The 16,329-nt window shown below is 58.5% G+C and overlaps 2 protein-coding genes across 9 annotated transcripts in view; both read right to left on the bottom strand.

Moving 5' to 3' along the window:
• Positions 1 to 71: 71 nt before the first annotated feature.
• Positions 72 to 3,313, bottom strand: ISYNA1 (inositol-3-phosphate synthase 1). Of its 3 annotated transcripts, none has more exons than XM_028132457.2 (11): positions 3,255 to 3,313; positions 2,830 to 2,958; positions 2,561 to 2,722; positions 2,185 to 2,317; positions 1,900 to 2,093; positions 1,567 to 1,716; positions 1,274 to 1,489; positions 991 to 1,155; positions 799 to 912; positions 502 to 719; positions 72 to 377 (listed from the first exon to the last, which is right to left on the bottom strand). In XM_028132457.2, the coding sequence occupies exons 2-11, from the start codon at positions 2,947 to 2,949 to the stop codon at positions 176 to 178; spliced, it is 1,674 nt and encodes a 557-aa protein (XP_027988258.2). In that variant the 5' UTR covers positions 2,950 to 2,958; positions 3,255 to 3,313; the 3' UTR covers positions 72 to 175. The 3 variants fall into 3 exon arrangements, with proteins under 3 accessions (XP_027988258.2, XP_008154613.2, XP_027988256.2); XM_008156391.3 differs by lacking the exon at positions 3,255 to 3,313 and adding an exon at positions 3,100 to 3,161; XM_028132455.2 differs by lacking the exon at positions 3,255 to 3,313 and having other exon boundaries at positions 2,830 to 3,040.
• Positions 3,314 to 6,645: 3,332 nt separating this feature from the next.
• Positions 6,646 to 16,329, bottom strand: part of ELL (elongation factor for RNA polymerase II) — a 61,161-nt gene continuing 51,477 nt past the window's right edge. For 2 of the 6 annotated variants that reach the window (XM_054717264.1, XM_054717265.1), the window contains 7 exons: positions 15,730 to 15,826; positions 13,997 to 14,471; positions 10,875 to 10,941; positions 10,444 to 10,615; positions 9,224 to 9,268; positions 8,528 to 8,610; positions 6,646 to 6,949 (listed from right to left, as the gene is read on the bottom strand). In XM_054717264.1, coding sequence (XP_054573239.1) covers positions 6,889 to 6,949; positions 8,528 to 8,610; positions 9,224 to 9,268; positions 10,444 to 10,615; positions 10,875 to 10,941; positions 13,997 to 14,471; positions 15,730 to 15,826 — 1,000 coding nt within the window. In that variant the 3' untranslated portion in view covers positions 6,646 to 6,888. Of the gene's footprint in view, positions 8,611 to 9,223; positions 9,269 to 10,443; positions 10,616 to 10,874; positions 10,942 to 13,996; positions 14,472 to 15,729; positions 15,827 to 16,329 lie in introns of all 6 variants that reach the window. The other 4 variants (XR_008556295.1, XM_054717266.1, XM_008156429.3 and 1 more) reach the window with 4 other exon arrangements.

The following is a 16,329-nucleotide window of genomic DNA, read 5'->3' as shown; positions in this document are numbered from 1 at the left end:
GGTGAGTGTCTTTACCAGGTGAAAAGGTGGGGATGGTTAGGGTTAGGTCAAAGTCCCCCAAAACCCACAGGTGTAGCTGATAGTGGCAATGCCTTTATTGTCTTTGGGAGGCCTGGAAGGGTGGGTCCAGAGGGGCAAAGGGGTAGGAGTTGCTGGGAGCTGCATGGCCACTGCCTCAGGTGGTGTGCACCAAGGGTGCCTCAACCTGCGAGTGCCTGTTGGCATCACCAGTACAGCTGTTGGGGGCCGATGGTGCCAATTCTTTCTTGCAAGACACAAGGCTGGCAGTGGCCACAGGCCCGACTTGCTTGGGGCTGGGGCGTTCAGTCTTGTGCTCCAGAAGCATGTGGTTCTGCGGCGGGAGCCCCACGCAGGCCCTGGAGGACGGAGGGGATTCAGCAGGGCCTCCGATCCCCAGGGCCCTGTGAGCAGCCCTGCCCCGCGTGAGCATAAGACCAAGGGTGGGCCCACTCCCCCCCCCCCCCCCCGGGCGGGGCACACCTGAAGATGTTCTCGATGCAGCTGCGCTGTCGGAAGAGGGAGTTGACCACGGGGCTGCCTGGTGGAGCCAGTGGTGCCTTGAAGAGGAAGCCGAGCAGGGACAGCACCGGGTGGAAGCCCTGAGGTTCCAGGTCCGAGTCGGTACAGAAGCTCACGCGCTGGCACAGTTCTGTCAGCAGCACCAGGTCCAGCATGATCGGCGCGGCCAGGAGCGAGTCCTGTGGGGCCAGTGGGTCAGGTGGTGGGTGGTGTAGGCAGGTGGGGGGGGTCCCACTCCTGTCCCCACGCCGTCCACACCTCACAGGTGTTGTGCAGCACCAGCGTGTTGGTGCCGCCCAGCATCAGCTCCGACGTGTACTCATCCATTGCGCGTTTGCTGTCGCCCACGTACGGCACATACTTGATAACCACCTGGGGGGCAGAACGGGGTCACACGGGTTGCCCTCCTCTACCAGGCGCCCCCCTCCCCACCGCCTGCACCCCACACACGCAGTGGTCAGGCTCCTCGCCGGGTGCATAGAGCACCGGGTTGCTCTGCACCATGTCGTCCACCACGCTGCTCTTGGACACCTCCTTGGAGCGGAACTGCGACGGCGCTGACAGGTTCTGCCCGTCATTGTTGCCCAGGTGGTTGTAGCTCACGATGGACATGGGCTGAGAGAACAAAGGACCATGAGGATGCTGCAGACCCCACAATGGAAGAGCAATGCAGGAGCCCAAAGCTCAGGATTAGACCCCACCCCCTGAACCAGGTACCCCCAGGCCTACCCACCTTGAGGCCAGAGCTGATAAGGAAGTCAACCAGCACAGACTTGACCTTGGTCTGGCCTGACTTGAAGTCATCTCCGCCCACAAACACACGGCGCTGCCAGGCGAGCTCGAGTGCGCCGGGCACCAGAGTGTTCTGTGGGGACCCGTTGAGGAAGGCGCAGCCCTCCAAGATGCTGGCCACAGCGAAGAGCGTGGAGGGTGACACCTCCAGACCTAGCTGTGGGCGCAGGAAGACAGTCAGTGGAGGGATCCTTGGGGCTGGCCCTGACCATGCTCCACTCTGGGTGCACCCACCTGAATGGTACGCAGCAGGTTTTCGGCGGTGTCATTGAGGCCTGGGACCAGTTCGCAGAAGCGCTCTGTGTTTGCTGTCCACAGCACAATGACTTTGTCCAGCCCCGCGGAGGACCGGAAGTCACGGATGTCCCTTCGGATCTGCTCCAACTAGAGAGCGGGGGAAGATACTACAGATCCCCTGTGGAGCCCTGGGCTACTGACCTCCCCAAGTGCAAAGAGAGGCCGGGACCCTCGGGATGGGGGCATGGGGACAAAAGGAGGACAACGTGGGGCGAATGGGAAACAGGTGGCAGGGAGAGGGGCAAATGGAAGTGGGAGCAAGTGCTGCACCTGTTGCGCGCGCGTGCCAGGGATGAGGTTGTCCGCACGCCCGCTCTGGTTAGCTGCGATGAACTCTGGGATGTAGACGGAGGGCCTTGGGCGCAGAGTCTCCATGTGCGGCCACAGCTGTTCCTGCAGCCCCCAATCGAGCACCTGCGCGCGCCGCATAGCCTCAGCCAGATTCAGCGAAGATATGTCCCAGCCTGGGGCGACCCTCAGGTTCAGCCAGGTCCTACAGCTGGTCCCCGCTAGACCCCGCCTCCCACCCCAACCCCGGCCCAGGGCCCCGCCCACCATCGAACACGAGGTCGTCCGGCGACACCATAGGCAGCAGCGCGTGGAAGGGCACGAACACCTCTTTGCCTTCAGCATCTAGGCCCAGGCTAACGGTGCCTGCCTGCGTCAGCGAGCCGTAGTAGTTGGCCTCCTGGGGGCAGCGGTGGAGGGTTGGGGGTGGGAACAGTGGGTAGGCATGGTGTGAGCCAGCTAGGGTGGAAGCTACTCCCCCTCTGGAGGTACCTTTCCCGAGCCAGTCACCACCTTAGGCTCCGCTCCTCGGAGGCCCCGCCCCCGTGGAGGCCCCGCCCCGTGGACCCATCCTCTCAGAGCCAATCTCCTGCTTGGACTCCAGCGGAGCCCTAGCTGCCGCAGCCCCCCTTTCGACCCCCACCTTACGACCCGTGCGCGTGGGCCAGGACAGGCGCAGTCGATTGGCCAGCACGGCAGCGGTGAGCGTGGAGCCGTTGTTGCCGCCCCAGCCGACAAGCATGACCCCGAGCCGGGGTACCTGCCGGGCGGTCCGGAAGGTGAAGCGCGTGGATGAGGGGTGTACCTGAGGGCGGGCAGTACAGTGAGCCCAGAGCCGCAGACGTTGGGCAATCCCACCCCTTCCTGGCTCTCTGGGTGCCCTAGCCCCCGGCTTCCCTGTCCCTAGCCCACCTTGAGGACGCCATCCTCGCGGCTGACGCTGGTCGTCCGGTACTCGTACTGCGCCTCGATGGCCTCGGGGCTGTAGACCACGTCGGGGCTCTCGACCACAAACTGCGCTGCAGCCGCCATCGCAGCGAGCTGGGGGTATGGAGTCGGCAGGAAGTCAGCGGGAACACGAGAAAAAGCCGAGCGTACTTTTATTTTTATGTGATTGATATGAGAGAGAGAGAGAGAGAGAGGAAGGGAGCGAGAGAAACATCGACTTGTTGTTCCACTTACGCATTCATTGATTCTTGTGTGTGCCCTGGCAGGGACCCGCAACCTTGGCGTGTGGGTACCACGCTCTAACTGGACCCGTACCCCACCAGGGGCCCCACTCACCAGCGCAGTCAGTTGATTCCCTGGACCCGCACCCCATCTAGAGCCCCACTCACCGGCGCAGAGTCAGTTCAGACAGGCGGTGAGCTCAGAGCGCTCGAACTCTAAAGAAAAGAGCCCCGGCCCCGCCCTCACCCCGCCTCCTGCTCCTCCCGCGCTGGGGAGAGGGGGTGGGGGAGGGCCGGCAGTGGCCTTGGACTCGGGTTCGAGGCCCTACAGCGCAGAGCCCAGGAAGCTATCATTCGTCCGCCCCGTCGGGCGCTGGCGGGCATCGACGTGGGCTATAGACCCCGGCTCCAGCACGGGGTGCATGGATTCACTTCTCACCACACACAGCCCGTTAGGGAGCCCAGCCTCTTGGCTCCATTTCACAAAAGAGGACATTAAGGCTGCAAGTGAGCACCAGGCCCCAGTTACAAGACAGGGTTGCTGGGCCTATGAGAGTAGGTGTCCCTGGGTCCGAGATACTACAGGGGAAACTGAGGCAGAAGACTGAGCTAGGACTATACCTCAAAGCCAGACACTCTTCCAGCCCAGGCTGCTTCCCCTTCTTTCCTCCTTTCTTCAGTAATAGCCAAGCACCTGGACCTCTGACAGGGTTCACAGGGGTGGGGGGTGAGGGGTGGGGCGCGTCCTGGGACACCACGGTTCCCCAGCTGTAGCAGGAGGACTTGGCAGGGCCAGGTTGGGGAGGGTGGCTGTTAGGTGGGTAAGGGAGAAAAGGGAATGGGAAGGACCCAGCCAGCCAGCTGGGGAGGAGCTAGGCTTGCACACCACTGCATCCTGCTAGCACCCTGTGATAAGGGAGCGTGGGAACCTGGTGGGCAGGCGGGGGTTGCTCCCCCAGGAACTTTCCAAAACAAGCAGCCTCCTCTGGCTGAAAAGTTTCCACCACTGGAGTTGGCCCAAAAGGTGAATAGCTGGGAACATTCGCAGGAAACATGGTCAGGGCCTGTTCTTGTGGGGATGGGGGGGTAGGGCTCTAAGACTGACCCCAGGCTTTGCTCTCAAAGGGCCCCCAGTGTGAAGAAGTTGGTAATGGACTAGAGCAGCAGTCGCCAACCAGTGGTCCACGGACCACTGGTGATCGTGAGATCCGAAAGGTTGGCGACTGCTGGACTAGAGCATCCCCAACTGGAGGGAACTAGGAGGGAGGGCTGGTAGGTGGCTGCTGGGAGGGGTCTGAAGACATCTAAAGACATCTCTTATCAAGAGATATGAAGAGCTGCCCAGACAAAAACCTGGGGGAGTGCATTCAGGAGCAGATGAAAAGGCAGCTGGGGAGGGGAAGGAAGGTGTGTGGGGAACCAAGGCAGACCTCAGGGCTGGGGACAGAGAATATGGTATAAGTATTTGAGTTTTGTCCCAGTTCCTAGGCAAAGCTTGAGTTTGATCAGTGGCCAGTGATTTACTCAATGATACCTATGTAATGTAGCATCCATAAAACCCCCTAACCAACGGAGTACGGGTGAAAACACGAGGTGCTGGGAAGGTGGCACACCAAGCGGGCATGGAAGCCCTGTGCTAGTCTCCATACCTTGCCCTTTGCATCTCCTCCCTTTGGCTGTTGGTTTTCTGAACACTGTGAGCCATTCCAGAAAATCACCAAACCTACAGGGGTTTTCTGAAACCCCAATTTATAGCCAGTTGTTCAGAAGTATGGGTGGCCGGGGACTTGTGGCTAGTGTCTAAAGTGGGGTGGGGGCAGTCTTGTGGGACTGAGCAGCTTAAGCTGTGGGGTGTGATGCCAGCCCCAGAAATTAACTGTTGGACATCTAGTTGGAATCAGGATCAGAGGGAGCTTGCACCTCCAGGCCAGATATGTCATGGGGCTGTGCAGAGAGGAGAAATGCCCCAAGATGCAGCCCTGGGGAAGCCTAGCATTCTCAGGGCAGCGTGTGGGAGGTGCCAGGAGGAGGCTGGTGGGGCAGAGCAGGCCCAGGCGGGCTCCATGGAGGGGCAGTGCTGAGGTTAGCTGGAAACAGCTGGGACTATTCCTCCCTATTAAGATGACTGCAAGGGTTGCTGGGTATGCAAAACCAGGTGAGTGCTACCTGGAGGCAAGGTGGTGAGCAACTGGGGACCACCATCCAGACCAGACCACTGTCTACACCAGAGACCACCGTCTCCTGAGGGCAAGGACAGAGCTATCTTGATTACTGCTGCGTGCCAGTGCCTAGGGGAGCCTGGTGCACAGGAGGGGCTGTGGGATCCGGGTGCTGGTGAGAGGACAATCAGGGATGTTATCCAGTAAGTGGCAGGAGGGGGTGGGGAGCATCAAGCCCTTCAGCCATAGTGATCTCCAGGAGTGGGGGAAGATACTTTTGGGAGGTGGGGGACTGGACTCATGGTATCCTTAGTTTAGGAAGGATGGCCAGGGAACCAACTGCCTGTGGTTACAGCACACTAAAGAGGTGATGGCCAGGGTGGCGCCAGGCAATGTGGGGTGCTATGGGCAAGGTTGGCAGAGGGGGGAGGTGCGTGGGCAGGTGTGACAGGACAGGACCAGACGCAGGTGTCAGCCTGGGCCTTGGGGTGTGGAGACAGGGATAGCCATGTTATCCCCTGGAAGAATGTGGCAGCTAGGCCAGTGGGGAGCAGGGTACACTCTGCCCTGCCAGGCCCACCTGACCTCGCCTCCCACACCCCTCGGATTCCTGAGCCTCCTCAGAACTCAGACCAAGGTCGCTGGCCAGGGAGCCACCAGGGAGGCCGAGGCCTACATCCCTGACCCCTGGACATTAATCCTGGTCTTACTCTTTATCTGTTTTTCCCTCCCAAAATAAACACCACCACCCCCCCCCCCCCCCCCCCCGACCCCACTGTGTCCAGGATCTCTGTCTTGGAGTCCAGGATCTCTGTCTTTGGCTCACCTGGAACATGGGTCAAGGACGGCATCCCACTGTTGTCCTGGGCCTGTGGGGCTCCAATGGACCTTAGCATCCCTGTCCTCACTGGGGGCACAGGGGATACCCCAGAGTGCCAGCCCTAGGAGGAACTAACAATAAAGTTACTCACCACTGTTTTCACCAATCACAAGTTGTTTCCCCAAATAAGGGTGCTCCCCTTACCCCACATGGTGCTGCTGGAGCCTGGGGGACCCCCCTGCTTGACACAGCCCACCCCATCCATACTGCAGTTGGCAGGGAGGGCAATGACCTACTCACACCTGCTGTGGCTGCCACGGCCCTGCCTCCCCAGTTTCTCTTACCTGTGACCAGGCGATCTTAGCCTCCTGCCCTGGCACCTGGAGGGCCCACTGCCTCAGGCCAGGCTCCACCTGCTGGCTTCACCAGGCTCACCTGCTGGCAGCGGCTCAGGCAGGCTGTCTAGAATGCCTTCTCTGCCCCATCACCATTGCCTGATCCCAGCCCAGCTCCACACAGGACCAGGGCCACCTGGCTGTGACAGACACACCAACACACCTATGCAGCCTGGGCTGCTAGATTCAGTTCAGTGAAATTTATTGTAGGTTGAAAAATCAGCATTCACCTGTTTAGTGTACAAAAAGGACACTAGATCTTTAAGAAAATATTAGGAAACTGAAGACGTGGGTGCTTTTCAATTGTAACATTTTGGCAAAAGTGAAAAGTTCTTGTAAACACCAACTCCATGGCTCAAAATAGTTTTCCTCCACAGTACAATATTAAAAAGAAAAAAACAGTATCAATAAGTTAAGACCATATTTAATCAGCTAGAACTTTTGTCCATCAACCCCCAAAGCACAAAACTTTTCTTAGCTTCATAATTCCTGAAAAGGAAGAAAAACAACAACAAAAAGAAAATTCAATTGAGAGTCCCTTGACCAGGTTCCCAGGGCAGAGGGCTGGGCCTCCTTAAACACCCCTTGTCACCAGACTGCCTGTCCACAAACACAGCTGTCTGCACAGCTTGGGGTCCAGGGTCTGCTCAGCCCTTCGCCCACTATGTCCCAAATGAAAAATAACCTAACAGCTAGTAAAACGTGAAGGATGAGCTTCCTTGGTGCTCTGACACCCAGGGGCCCGTGGAAGAGACTGGTGGGTGGGCACAGTGCAGGTGTTCACAAGGGACCTGCTCTTTGGGAAACCATCAGGAGATACCCCACAGCTTATACACAGCTCTGCGTGTGAGCACTGCCGCTCTCCCTGTGGGGGTGTGGGTCACAGCCATGTGCCACCCCACTGAAGGTGGCTCTCAATCTTATGTACAAACCTCAGACCCCACCACGCCCTGGTGCCCGGGGCTACACGCGCACATACACGTACACACAGCTCCCCGATGCTCTGGAGGACACTATACTAGGCACAGTGACTAAGCAGCAATTAGGGTATCCATACAGCCTGTGCTCACTCTCGGAGGCCCCCTGACCTCACCAACCCCTAGCCCCTCCCTGAGTGCATACCCCGTGGTTGCTCTGCTAAGACAACCCCAGGACCCATAAGGGGACTGAGGAATGGAGTGAGGTCTCAACAGTACAACATAAAAAGCAGCAGCAAAGGGGAAATTGAGAACATGGAATAAAGTCCAGCACTGTAGCTGCATAATGAGCTTGTAGCAGAGAACCCTAGTGCTCCAACAGCTGAGGGCCTGAAATAGTGGACAGGGCAGGGGCTCCAGCAGCTGCTCTGGGGGCCAGCTGGAGTTCTCAAAATAGACCTGGGGGTTGACCTGCCCTGCACACCCCCTTAGAGAGAGCCCACCCTTGCTTGGGCCTTGAGGGCCTGGCCAGGCACTCAGCCAGAGCCCAGCATGGGAGAGGTGACCAAGGCTGATCCCCTGCCCAACTTTCCAATGGCATCTGTAATACTGCAGGAAGGACACAGGGCAGCGTCTAGACTCTGGGCGTCCAAGGAAGGGAGGCACAGGTTTAGAAAAAAAGATGCTTTCTCTTTCATACAAAAATAGACTCAAGTCTCATGAGCAGTAGCTAAAAGTGGCTGTCTTTGTATAAAACTAGAAAAGGCAGGCAAGCCAGCCAAGTCTTCTGGTGAGAGGAAGCTGAAGCCCCTTGGGCTGTAGTCAGCGAAGAGGTGGGCTTCCTGGGGAGCTTGTCCTGGATGGGGGCTGTTCTGGAGGTATGGGGCTCAGGGATGGGGACACCCCACCTGGATCTGTGCCCTGTGGATGCCAGGTCTGCAGGGCCTCCCCTGAAAGCCGGCGTTGCTGGCTCAGATAAATGTATCTTCCTCGTGTTTATTTTGTTAAATAAAAAATTTCCCCTTTTTTTAGCTCTCCCCGCCCCCAAAGCCCCAGCTCCCTTGCCATCCAGAAGGGTCAATCCAGGGAGGGCGAGCTCCTGCCCTGTGGCTGGGGCTAGGGCCAAGGCTGCAGCTGCCGTTGGTCATACTCAGCAATGAGCCTCTTGATGTGGGCCAGCTTGCTGTGCAGGTACTCACAACGGTGCTTCTCCTGGCTGTAGTTGGTATTGGTCTGCAAAAGAGCAGCAGGGTGAGCCAATCCTGCAGCCACTGGCATGTGGAGCATGGCTGTAATGGAAGCTGTCCTGTGTGAAGATGTTAGTCTACCTGCCACCTCAGGCTTCCATTGCTCCTGCTTACAGGCCAGTGCCCACTGGGCAATGACAGGGACCCCTGCTCCACCTTGGGCCAGAGCCCTCGGCTGGCTTCCCTCCCAAGCCCCAGGCCCTACCCTGGGAAATGGGATCGTGGCCAGGATGCGGGTCAGAGGCAAGATCAGCAGAATCCTGGCTGAGCTAGGGCCTGGCTGGCAAGGAACCAGCTGGCATGCAGAGCACACACATGGTGATCCCACAGCTAGTGGCCTTCAGGAATAAAAGCTGATATCACCCTGGCCAGGCATGGGCAAGGAGCTACCTCACATATCTTCAGGGACCCCAAGGAGAAGGCCCCGAGCCCATGAGGCTGGGCGCCCTTGCCAAATTAGCAGCTGAAGCTGGGAACTTTGCTTCCTCTCCTTGACTTTAGGGGTTGCTTCACCAAGCAGTGGGAGAGCTGGAGGGCGCTGCGGTACACGGAGAGAGGCTGCTCCCCACCCCCATCCCCACAGTGGGGTGGACATTTACCTTTTTGATTTTGCGATATTCCTGCAAAATCTGCCCACGAGTAGTCTACAGGAAAACAAAAGAAAGAAAACAATGACCTCACCTGCAGGAAGCTCCAAGTGAGGGGGGTGAGGTGCCTCCCTGATAACCCATGACCTGCACGTCACCACAGGCCTGGGGACAATAGCCTGCAGGTGGCCCTGAGGAGAGGTGACCTAAGTACAGAGGAAGGATAGGCTGGGGGAAGGAAGCTGGACCAGGGGGCAAGGTGCAGGGGCCCAGGCTCAGGGACAAGGCAGCACAGTGGGAGGGGGCAAAGAGCAGGCAGATACCCTCCTTCCCTTGCACCCCAGCTGGCCTGTCCACTGTTCAAGGCTAAGCACAGAGGCCCCTGACAACCTGGGGATGCAGGGAGATGCTGGGGCATGTCCACATAGGAGCAAGAAGGAAGGAGGATTGCTATAACCTGAGGCCTCATCTGTCTCAGACCCGCAGGGTCCCCACCTCTCTTCCAATCAAGCGCCACCTCCTCTGGAACCAAAGAGGCCTGGCCAGTGGAGACAGACCCTGACCCCCCGATTAATTAGGGTTGGCCCTGTGGTCAGGTGACCACCTCTAAAAGGTGGCTCAAAAGGGAGGCTGGTGTTCTAGGGCTGGAGACCGAGACCCTCCACTGCAGGGGGCTCCCACCTGGGGGCTAAGGGAGACCAGGTGCCAGGCCTGCCGTAAGTACAGGTGAAGGACCATCCCCTCCCACTTCCCACTGTGGCTCTGACGGTGCACAGATGGGCCATGTGGTGCAGTGTGGCCTGGCCTTTCCCCTCCTGGCCAGGGTGCCCCGTAATGTGGGCAGTGGGCTGCAGAGAGGATCCCAGGCACTCCACAGGCAGGACACAGGTGCCGCAACCCAGTGCTCCCTGCCTTGGCCTTCCTGGTTGCGCTAAGTCGCATCCCTGCCTCCGGGGCTCACGTTCCACCTGCAGAGTTGATGCCAATGTCCTCACTGCAGAGGAGGCCAACTAGGCTGAGAGCCTTCTGGCTCCCATGGCAGAGCCCAGACCCAGGCCTGAACCAAGTGACCAGCAAGGGACGGCCACCTGCCAGTCCACGAGGGATCAAAATGCTGGCTCAGCCCCTCCTCACCAAGAAGGGCAGCAGATAGGTTTGGAGGCCGTGGGCTTAGCTGGACTGTGAGAAACAGACCCATCTCCCCAGGGTAGGGTGCTGGCAGGGAGCTCTACCTCGTACTCCTCGGAGCCCTGGGAGAGCTGCCGGAGCTGGGCGTCCAGCTGCGTGAACCGCCGTGTGATCTGCTCAATGCGGGCGTGCAGGTCTCGGTACTCACTGTACTCGGCGTTGAAGTCATTCTTGTAGCTCTGGCGCTGCTCTGAGGAGGAGATAGTGGCATATTTTCTGGAAAAGGGAGAGAACGGCGGGGCTCAGGGGCTGCTGTAGAGAGGCTGGAGTACCTGTGGCTGCATAGCCAGCCACACCCAGGAAGAGCCTGACCCAAGCAGGAGCCTGGCCTAGAACAAGCCGAGGGGATGGAACTGGCACCCAGGGACTTGGACTTAGTCCTGCCACTGCTGAGCTGCAGTGCAGGGTGAGGGGGGGAAGGCAGGGGTGAAACTCCTGGGAGAAGCAGAGCGGCCAGCCGAAAGGAAGTACTCACAGCAAGTAGTCTGGTGTCTCTGAAGTTGACGTGGGGACGCTTGAGCTGTTGCAGGTCCCATTTAAACCTACAAAGAGCAAACAAGATCTGCAAAAGGTTCAGGCTTCATTGCCTGAACGACATGGAAGGGACGGCAGAGAGGCAGTGAGAGACTGCAGGACCCTGCTGGACCCAGAACCTCTGCCCTTCCATTATGTGGGCGTGTATGTTCTCAAACCACAGCTGTGTAAGTGCAGAGCAACCAAGTCCCTGGGGTGTTTAGTCTCCAGCCATAAAGGAGCAAGTCAGATGGCCCCCAGGGGAAACCTTGAACCTGCCTGCACATCTCTCTGCTGACAGTCAGTGGTCTGAGCTCCACATGATGCTCCCATTCTTCCTACTAGACGACAGACTTTGGGACCCAAAGGGCAGCCCCAGTACAGGGCTGGGCCAGAGTCATGAAGGGAACACTCTAGGTTGTCCCTGTGGTGAGGACTGAGGACAAGGGACCAAGGCCTGCCTGGGCCATAGTCAACTGACAATCTAGTCTATCTACGCCCCCGACTTTTTGAGATGAAGAGGTTTTATCAGTTTGTGAGAGGAGAGCAGTTTGCCAGGCCCTCTCTTGGTTTAACACTTAGATGGTAGGCATCTGGGCACTAGGCCACCCTGCAGTACACCCCCACCTGTACCCGAGTGTTATTTTTAACTAGAGGCCCAGTGCACGAATTTGTGCATGGGTGGGGTCTGGCCGGCCTGCCCCAATCAGGGCCTATTGGGCAGGCCCATGGGGGGGGGGGGGGGGGGCCTGGTCTAACTCCCAGCTGAGGGGACAATTTGCATATTAGCCTTTTATTGTATAGGATGAGGCTGTGCTCTCCCTGGACCGAAGCCTGATGAACATACATGTGAGAGTTTAGTCCACGTTCCCAGGACCCATGCCCAGCACAAGGCAGGCCTCTAGGGATGTATTGCAATGAGGCTCCAACACCTTTGGGATCCTGCCTGCGGCAAACCTCTGAGGCTCCGACTCCTGCTGGAGTACTAGGCCTCCCTGGTAACAGCTGAGGTGATTCCTGCCATGGAGCCTCAGTTTCACTGGCAACAAACCCCACAGCTGCTCCTCTACCCCCACCCCCATCACTCCACTAGCTTCTCCTGTGCCTCCCAGGGACAGGGTCAAGGGGATGTGTCCGTGAGTTCACACTGCAGGCCCTGGAGAAAGCTAAGCCCAAGCCACCCACCCAGCATGCTGGCTTGCCCAGAAAGCCACCCTGAAGCCACAGGAGTGGTCCATGACCTGATGCTCAGTTTGGGGGTGGGCACAGGTCCCAGGAGTGGTCTTAGCACAGGGTGATGATGAAGGTGGCCAGAGAGTAGCTCTGGGATGAATGGGGGCCACAGGCTAGGGCTGGGTGAACAGTGCCACCTGCCTGACAGGCGGAGGCAGTCGCACCTACCAGGGTCAGAGGTAATCATTAGGTGGGGCTGGGACAACAGGGTCAGACTAGGGGTCAGTGCCATGCATAAGAGTGGGTTAAATCAATGCAGGAAGCTTCCTCAGGTGCTGGCCTGGATTCTCCAGAGTTTGGGGAGGGGTCTGGTGCCAGAGAACAATGCCACTGTTAAGGGAAGTATGTTTGCCTGCACAAGCACAGCACATCCGTACCCAGAGCAGCACAGGGTGCAGAGGGCTCTGAGCCCACCCATTTTTGTTATCATTTGAGTCACCTGCAAGATGATCATCAATGCCAGGCACAGCTTCTGGTGCTCAGCCATCCCTTTCCTCTTCCTGGTTTGCCTGATTCCAAACCTTACTTTCTTCCTCAGCCTGGGACTGGGTATGAGCTGCCTGGCCGACTCACAACAGGCCAGATCTGAGCCCCATGTGTGTGGGGGGCCAGCCTGGGCTACAACTTTCTGGCCCCATTCTTCCTCCTTCCCAGGGCCCTGCCAGAGGCACAAGGATCTTGCTTCTACCATTTGGGAGAACGTGCTATTGGGCCAGGCTGCTGAGGACCTGTCTCCCTGGCCAAGATGGGATCAGAAGGGCACTCAGGAAATCAGGCCACCTTCTCCCAGTCTGTCTACCCAGATGTTGGGAAGCCCAGTGGCACAGCAGGGCCAAGAGGAACCCAGAGGTCTGACCCTGTGTCTGCTAGGACTTGCCCCGCCCCCCGCCACAGGGAGGGACTGTAGGAGCATTTCTGGAGGGCAGTCAAATAACTCCTTAAAAAACCTGAAGGAAAAAACGGCTTTGCTACCCCAGGAATGTCCCTATTCGGACCCTTCCTGGGGAAATGATCCCAGAGCCACACGAGGTGGCAAGCCTGGGACTATCTGCATGTAGTGTATGGGGGGGGGGGGGGGGCGGGGGGGGAGGGAGTCGGGTGGCACACTGTGATTGTTTTGCTACAAACTGATCAAGTTCACAGCCACACAGGGTGCTCAGCTCAGGTGCCTGGGGCTGTGAACTCAGGGTGGCCCAGGCTCTGCTGCCAGCCTGGCCTGCCCACATGCCTCCCCAGTGTCCCTGGGCCCCACAGGTTTTCTTGCTCAGTACATAGCCCAGACGGGCCTGGTACCCCTCCCTCATCCTGCTGCTGAGACCCCAGATTTCTCAACAGCCAGCTGGCTGTGTGACCGTCTGGCTCTTGCTGCCCGCTGTTCTGTGAACAACCTCCCAAACCCTCTCTCCACAGGATCGCCAGGCTACACGAGGCCCATGGCAGCCCAGGTGCTGCCCTTCTCCTGCCAGGCCATCCCCATGGCTTTCCCTGAACGCAGAAGGCCCCTGACCTGCCCTGACCCCTCTCAGTGTCTGTGCCTGAAACTTGTTCCTATCCCCATGCATTGCCCCTCCTGTGAGCCTCAGCTTGGTCGGATCTGTGTCTCTAGCCCCCAGTGCTGGCTTGGGACATAAAGGATCACAGAAGGCTCTGGGGACAAGACCTCTGGGTCATTCAGAGGTCTTGTGTACCCGGTGTGAGAACACAGGGTACAGGGGCTGCATGTGCAGAGTGAGCCAACATGGGGTGCACGGGGCATTGTGGCACCCTTGGCATTATGTGGAGCTGGTGCTCAGGCTCCTGGCAGTAACCTTCTGCAGAGCCCCTGCCCCAGGTCTGCTTTTCAGCACCTACCCAGGTTGACTGGCGGGGCTCCAAGGGAGCCAGACACAAGTTCTGGCGGCCTGGCTCGATGCCTGTCCCCAGCTGCCCTATCCTTGTCCTTGTGCTTCTTAGACTTCTTCTTGGACTTGCCGCGAGACGAGCCACCGTGGGGCCTGCTGGGCTGGGCACAGTCCTTCAGCAGGGGAAGGCTAAGGCAGGACGCGGGGGCTGGGGTGGCCATTTCCCCGTGATCACAGTCCCGGCCACTGTGGCCCAGGTCATTGCTGACATCAGCCAGGGGGTCGTGTGCCCTCGGAGGATCCAGCCGTGGGGGTAGGTGGGCATCTGTGCCCGCCAGTGGGCCAAGGGTGGGCAGTAGGGCCTCCCGGCCATGGGGCACATTCAGCTTCCCATTGGCGGCAGGCTGAGCTCTCTGGGTGAAGTGCGATATCCTTGGTTTCTTGTTGGCCAGGGGGTCAATGAAATCAGGAGGCTGAGGACGTTTCTGGGAAGAAAGGGAGATCATTTTAGAGGGGAGCCTGTATCTGAGGTGGCTGGCATTCCTGGGACTTGGCAGCAACCTGAGCTAAGCAAGCAGCAGTGCCCACCTGCAAGGCCTACTCCAGCCACACAGGGGCGCCAGATACCAGTCAGGCCTTTGGTGCCCACCCCAAGGACACATGCAGAGGAAGGAAGGGCAGCTAGGTCACCAGAGTACTGGCCCAACCACCTCCAGAGACTGGACTAAAATGTCACTGTGTTCAGCATCTTCCCCAGATGACAGCATCTTCCCCAGATGACAGCATCTTCCCCAGATGACAAGCCAAATCTGAGGGACACAGGGCAGCCCCACTGGCTGAGACCCATCACTCCAAACCCCTGACTACTTCGATCTCACGGCAGCCCATTGACATGGTCCAGGTCTCATCCCCATTTCACAGATGATTAGACTGAGGTATGTGAGAGGCAAGGACAGAGCATAGAAGGGGAACCAGCACTGGACCAGGTGGCCCTGATCCAGGGAAACAGCTAAAGAGAGAAAGACTGCAGATGGCAGGCCCAGGACAGGGGGTAGAAGTGAGTGAAATGAGGCCTCACAGCTGGGGTGTGCATGGACCTGGCTTTTCCATGTGTGTTGGGTGCTCCAGGCCAGAGGAGGAGGAGGAGATGAGGGAGAGAGGGAAGAGGAGGCGGAGGAAGAGGAGGAAGAGGTGGAGGGGGAGGAGAGGGGCCCGAATGTGGGACTCCCAAGTCAGAGCACAAAGGTAGGGATAATTTTTACCAAAAAGCTCAAGCAATGATGAAAGGGGCATAGCCAAAGAACCCCAGTCAGAGCCAGGTGAGCGCTGCCTCCCACCCAGCCCCTGCCGCCCTTCCTGACCACTGACTAAAATGGCAGCAGCCACTGCTCACAGGCCCCCACCAGGTGCCATTCCTGCAGCCAGCACACAGGATTTTACTCATGACGGGCAACAGAACACGAGGCTCAGGGCAGTCCAGTGCTTGTGCTCCCGTGGCCACGCTACTGGAAGACGTCCAAGGAAAGCACACCCAGGTCCTGGGCCCAGGCCTCCCGCCTGGGGAAGCCAGACAGCTAGCTGCTCATTTGTTGAAGAAATGTCCCAGCCTTGAGCCAAGAGCTCAACAGGCTCCCCAAACACCAGGATTGGGTCAGGCCACTGGCTCTGGCTGAGATCCACTCTCCTCCTCCTCCACAAGCATCAGCATCTCCATGTTGTCATACCCATGCCCACTGCTCCTACCTGGGGGGGTGAGACTGAGCTCCCGTGCTCTCTTGGAGGGCTGGCGGCAGCAGGTTCTCCAGGGAGGCCAGCTGCACTCTGTGGCTGGCACAGCTTTCTGCGAAGGAGAATCAGGGTGGGTGGTGGCTTGCAGCAGTACCCCACGGGGCACACCCCGGCCCACCTGGCTCTGCACTGACACCACACTTCCACCTTTGCCGAGTGATATGGGGAAGGGCTGCTGCCCTGAACCAGAGGAGGGTGAGCATAACAGGTATGTCAGGGCCTGGTGGGCAGAGCTGCCAGAGTACATCCCATCCTAGTTTTATCCACTGTTACCAGGGAACCATATAAAATTGACCAAACACTCCAGGTCTGTACTGTTTACCCATGGAAGCTGGGATACTGGGGTGCTGGCCATTCAACTGTTTACCCTAATAATGACGCTCACTGCAGAAACTCTAGAGAATACAGAAGAGAACTGCGTCGCCCTGGTCTGTGACAGGAAGGCCTCCTGGATTCAGCACAGGCCACAGCACCTCCTTGTGGATGACAGGGGTGGCTACTGGTCCACCTGGACCTGAGCAAAACAATGCAGCCAGGGATAAAAGAGACAGACAC

The sequence above is a fragment of the Eptesicus fuscus genome, chromosome 6 (genome assembly GCF_027574615.1).
Source record: "Eptesicus fuscus isolate TK198812 chromosome 6, DD_ASM_mEF_20220401, whole genome shotgun sequence".
Classification (NCBI taxonomy): Eukaryota; Metazoa; Chordata; class Mammalia; order Chiroptera; family Vespertilionidae; genus Eptesicus; species Eptesicus fuscus.
The sequence above is the reverse complement of the archived record's forward strand: the minus strand, read 5'-3'. Positions and strand labels throughout refer to the sequence as shown.

What these genes read in the sequence shown, in the direction of transcription:
- ISYNA1 (XM_028132457.2), bottom strand. Translation starts at nt 2,949, where the DNA reads ATGGCGGCTGCAGCGCAGTTTGTGGTCGAGAGCCCCGACGTGGTCTAC. An exon ending in GGACGACCTCGTGTTCGATG is followed by an intron (nt 2,094 to 2,184) that starts GTGGGCGGGGCC and finishes GGGTCGCCCCAG; the next exon opens with GCTGGGACATATCTTCGCTG. An exon ending in TTATCAGCTCTGGCCTCAAG is followed by an intron (nt 1,156 to 1,273) that starts GTGGGTAGGCCT and finishes TTGTTCTCTCAG; the next exon opens with CCCATGTCCATCGTGAGCTA.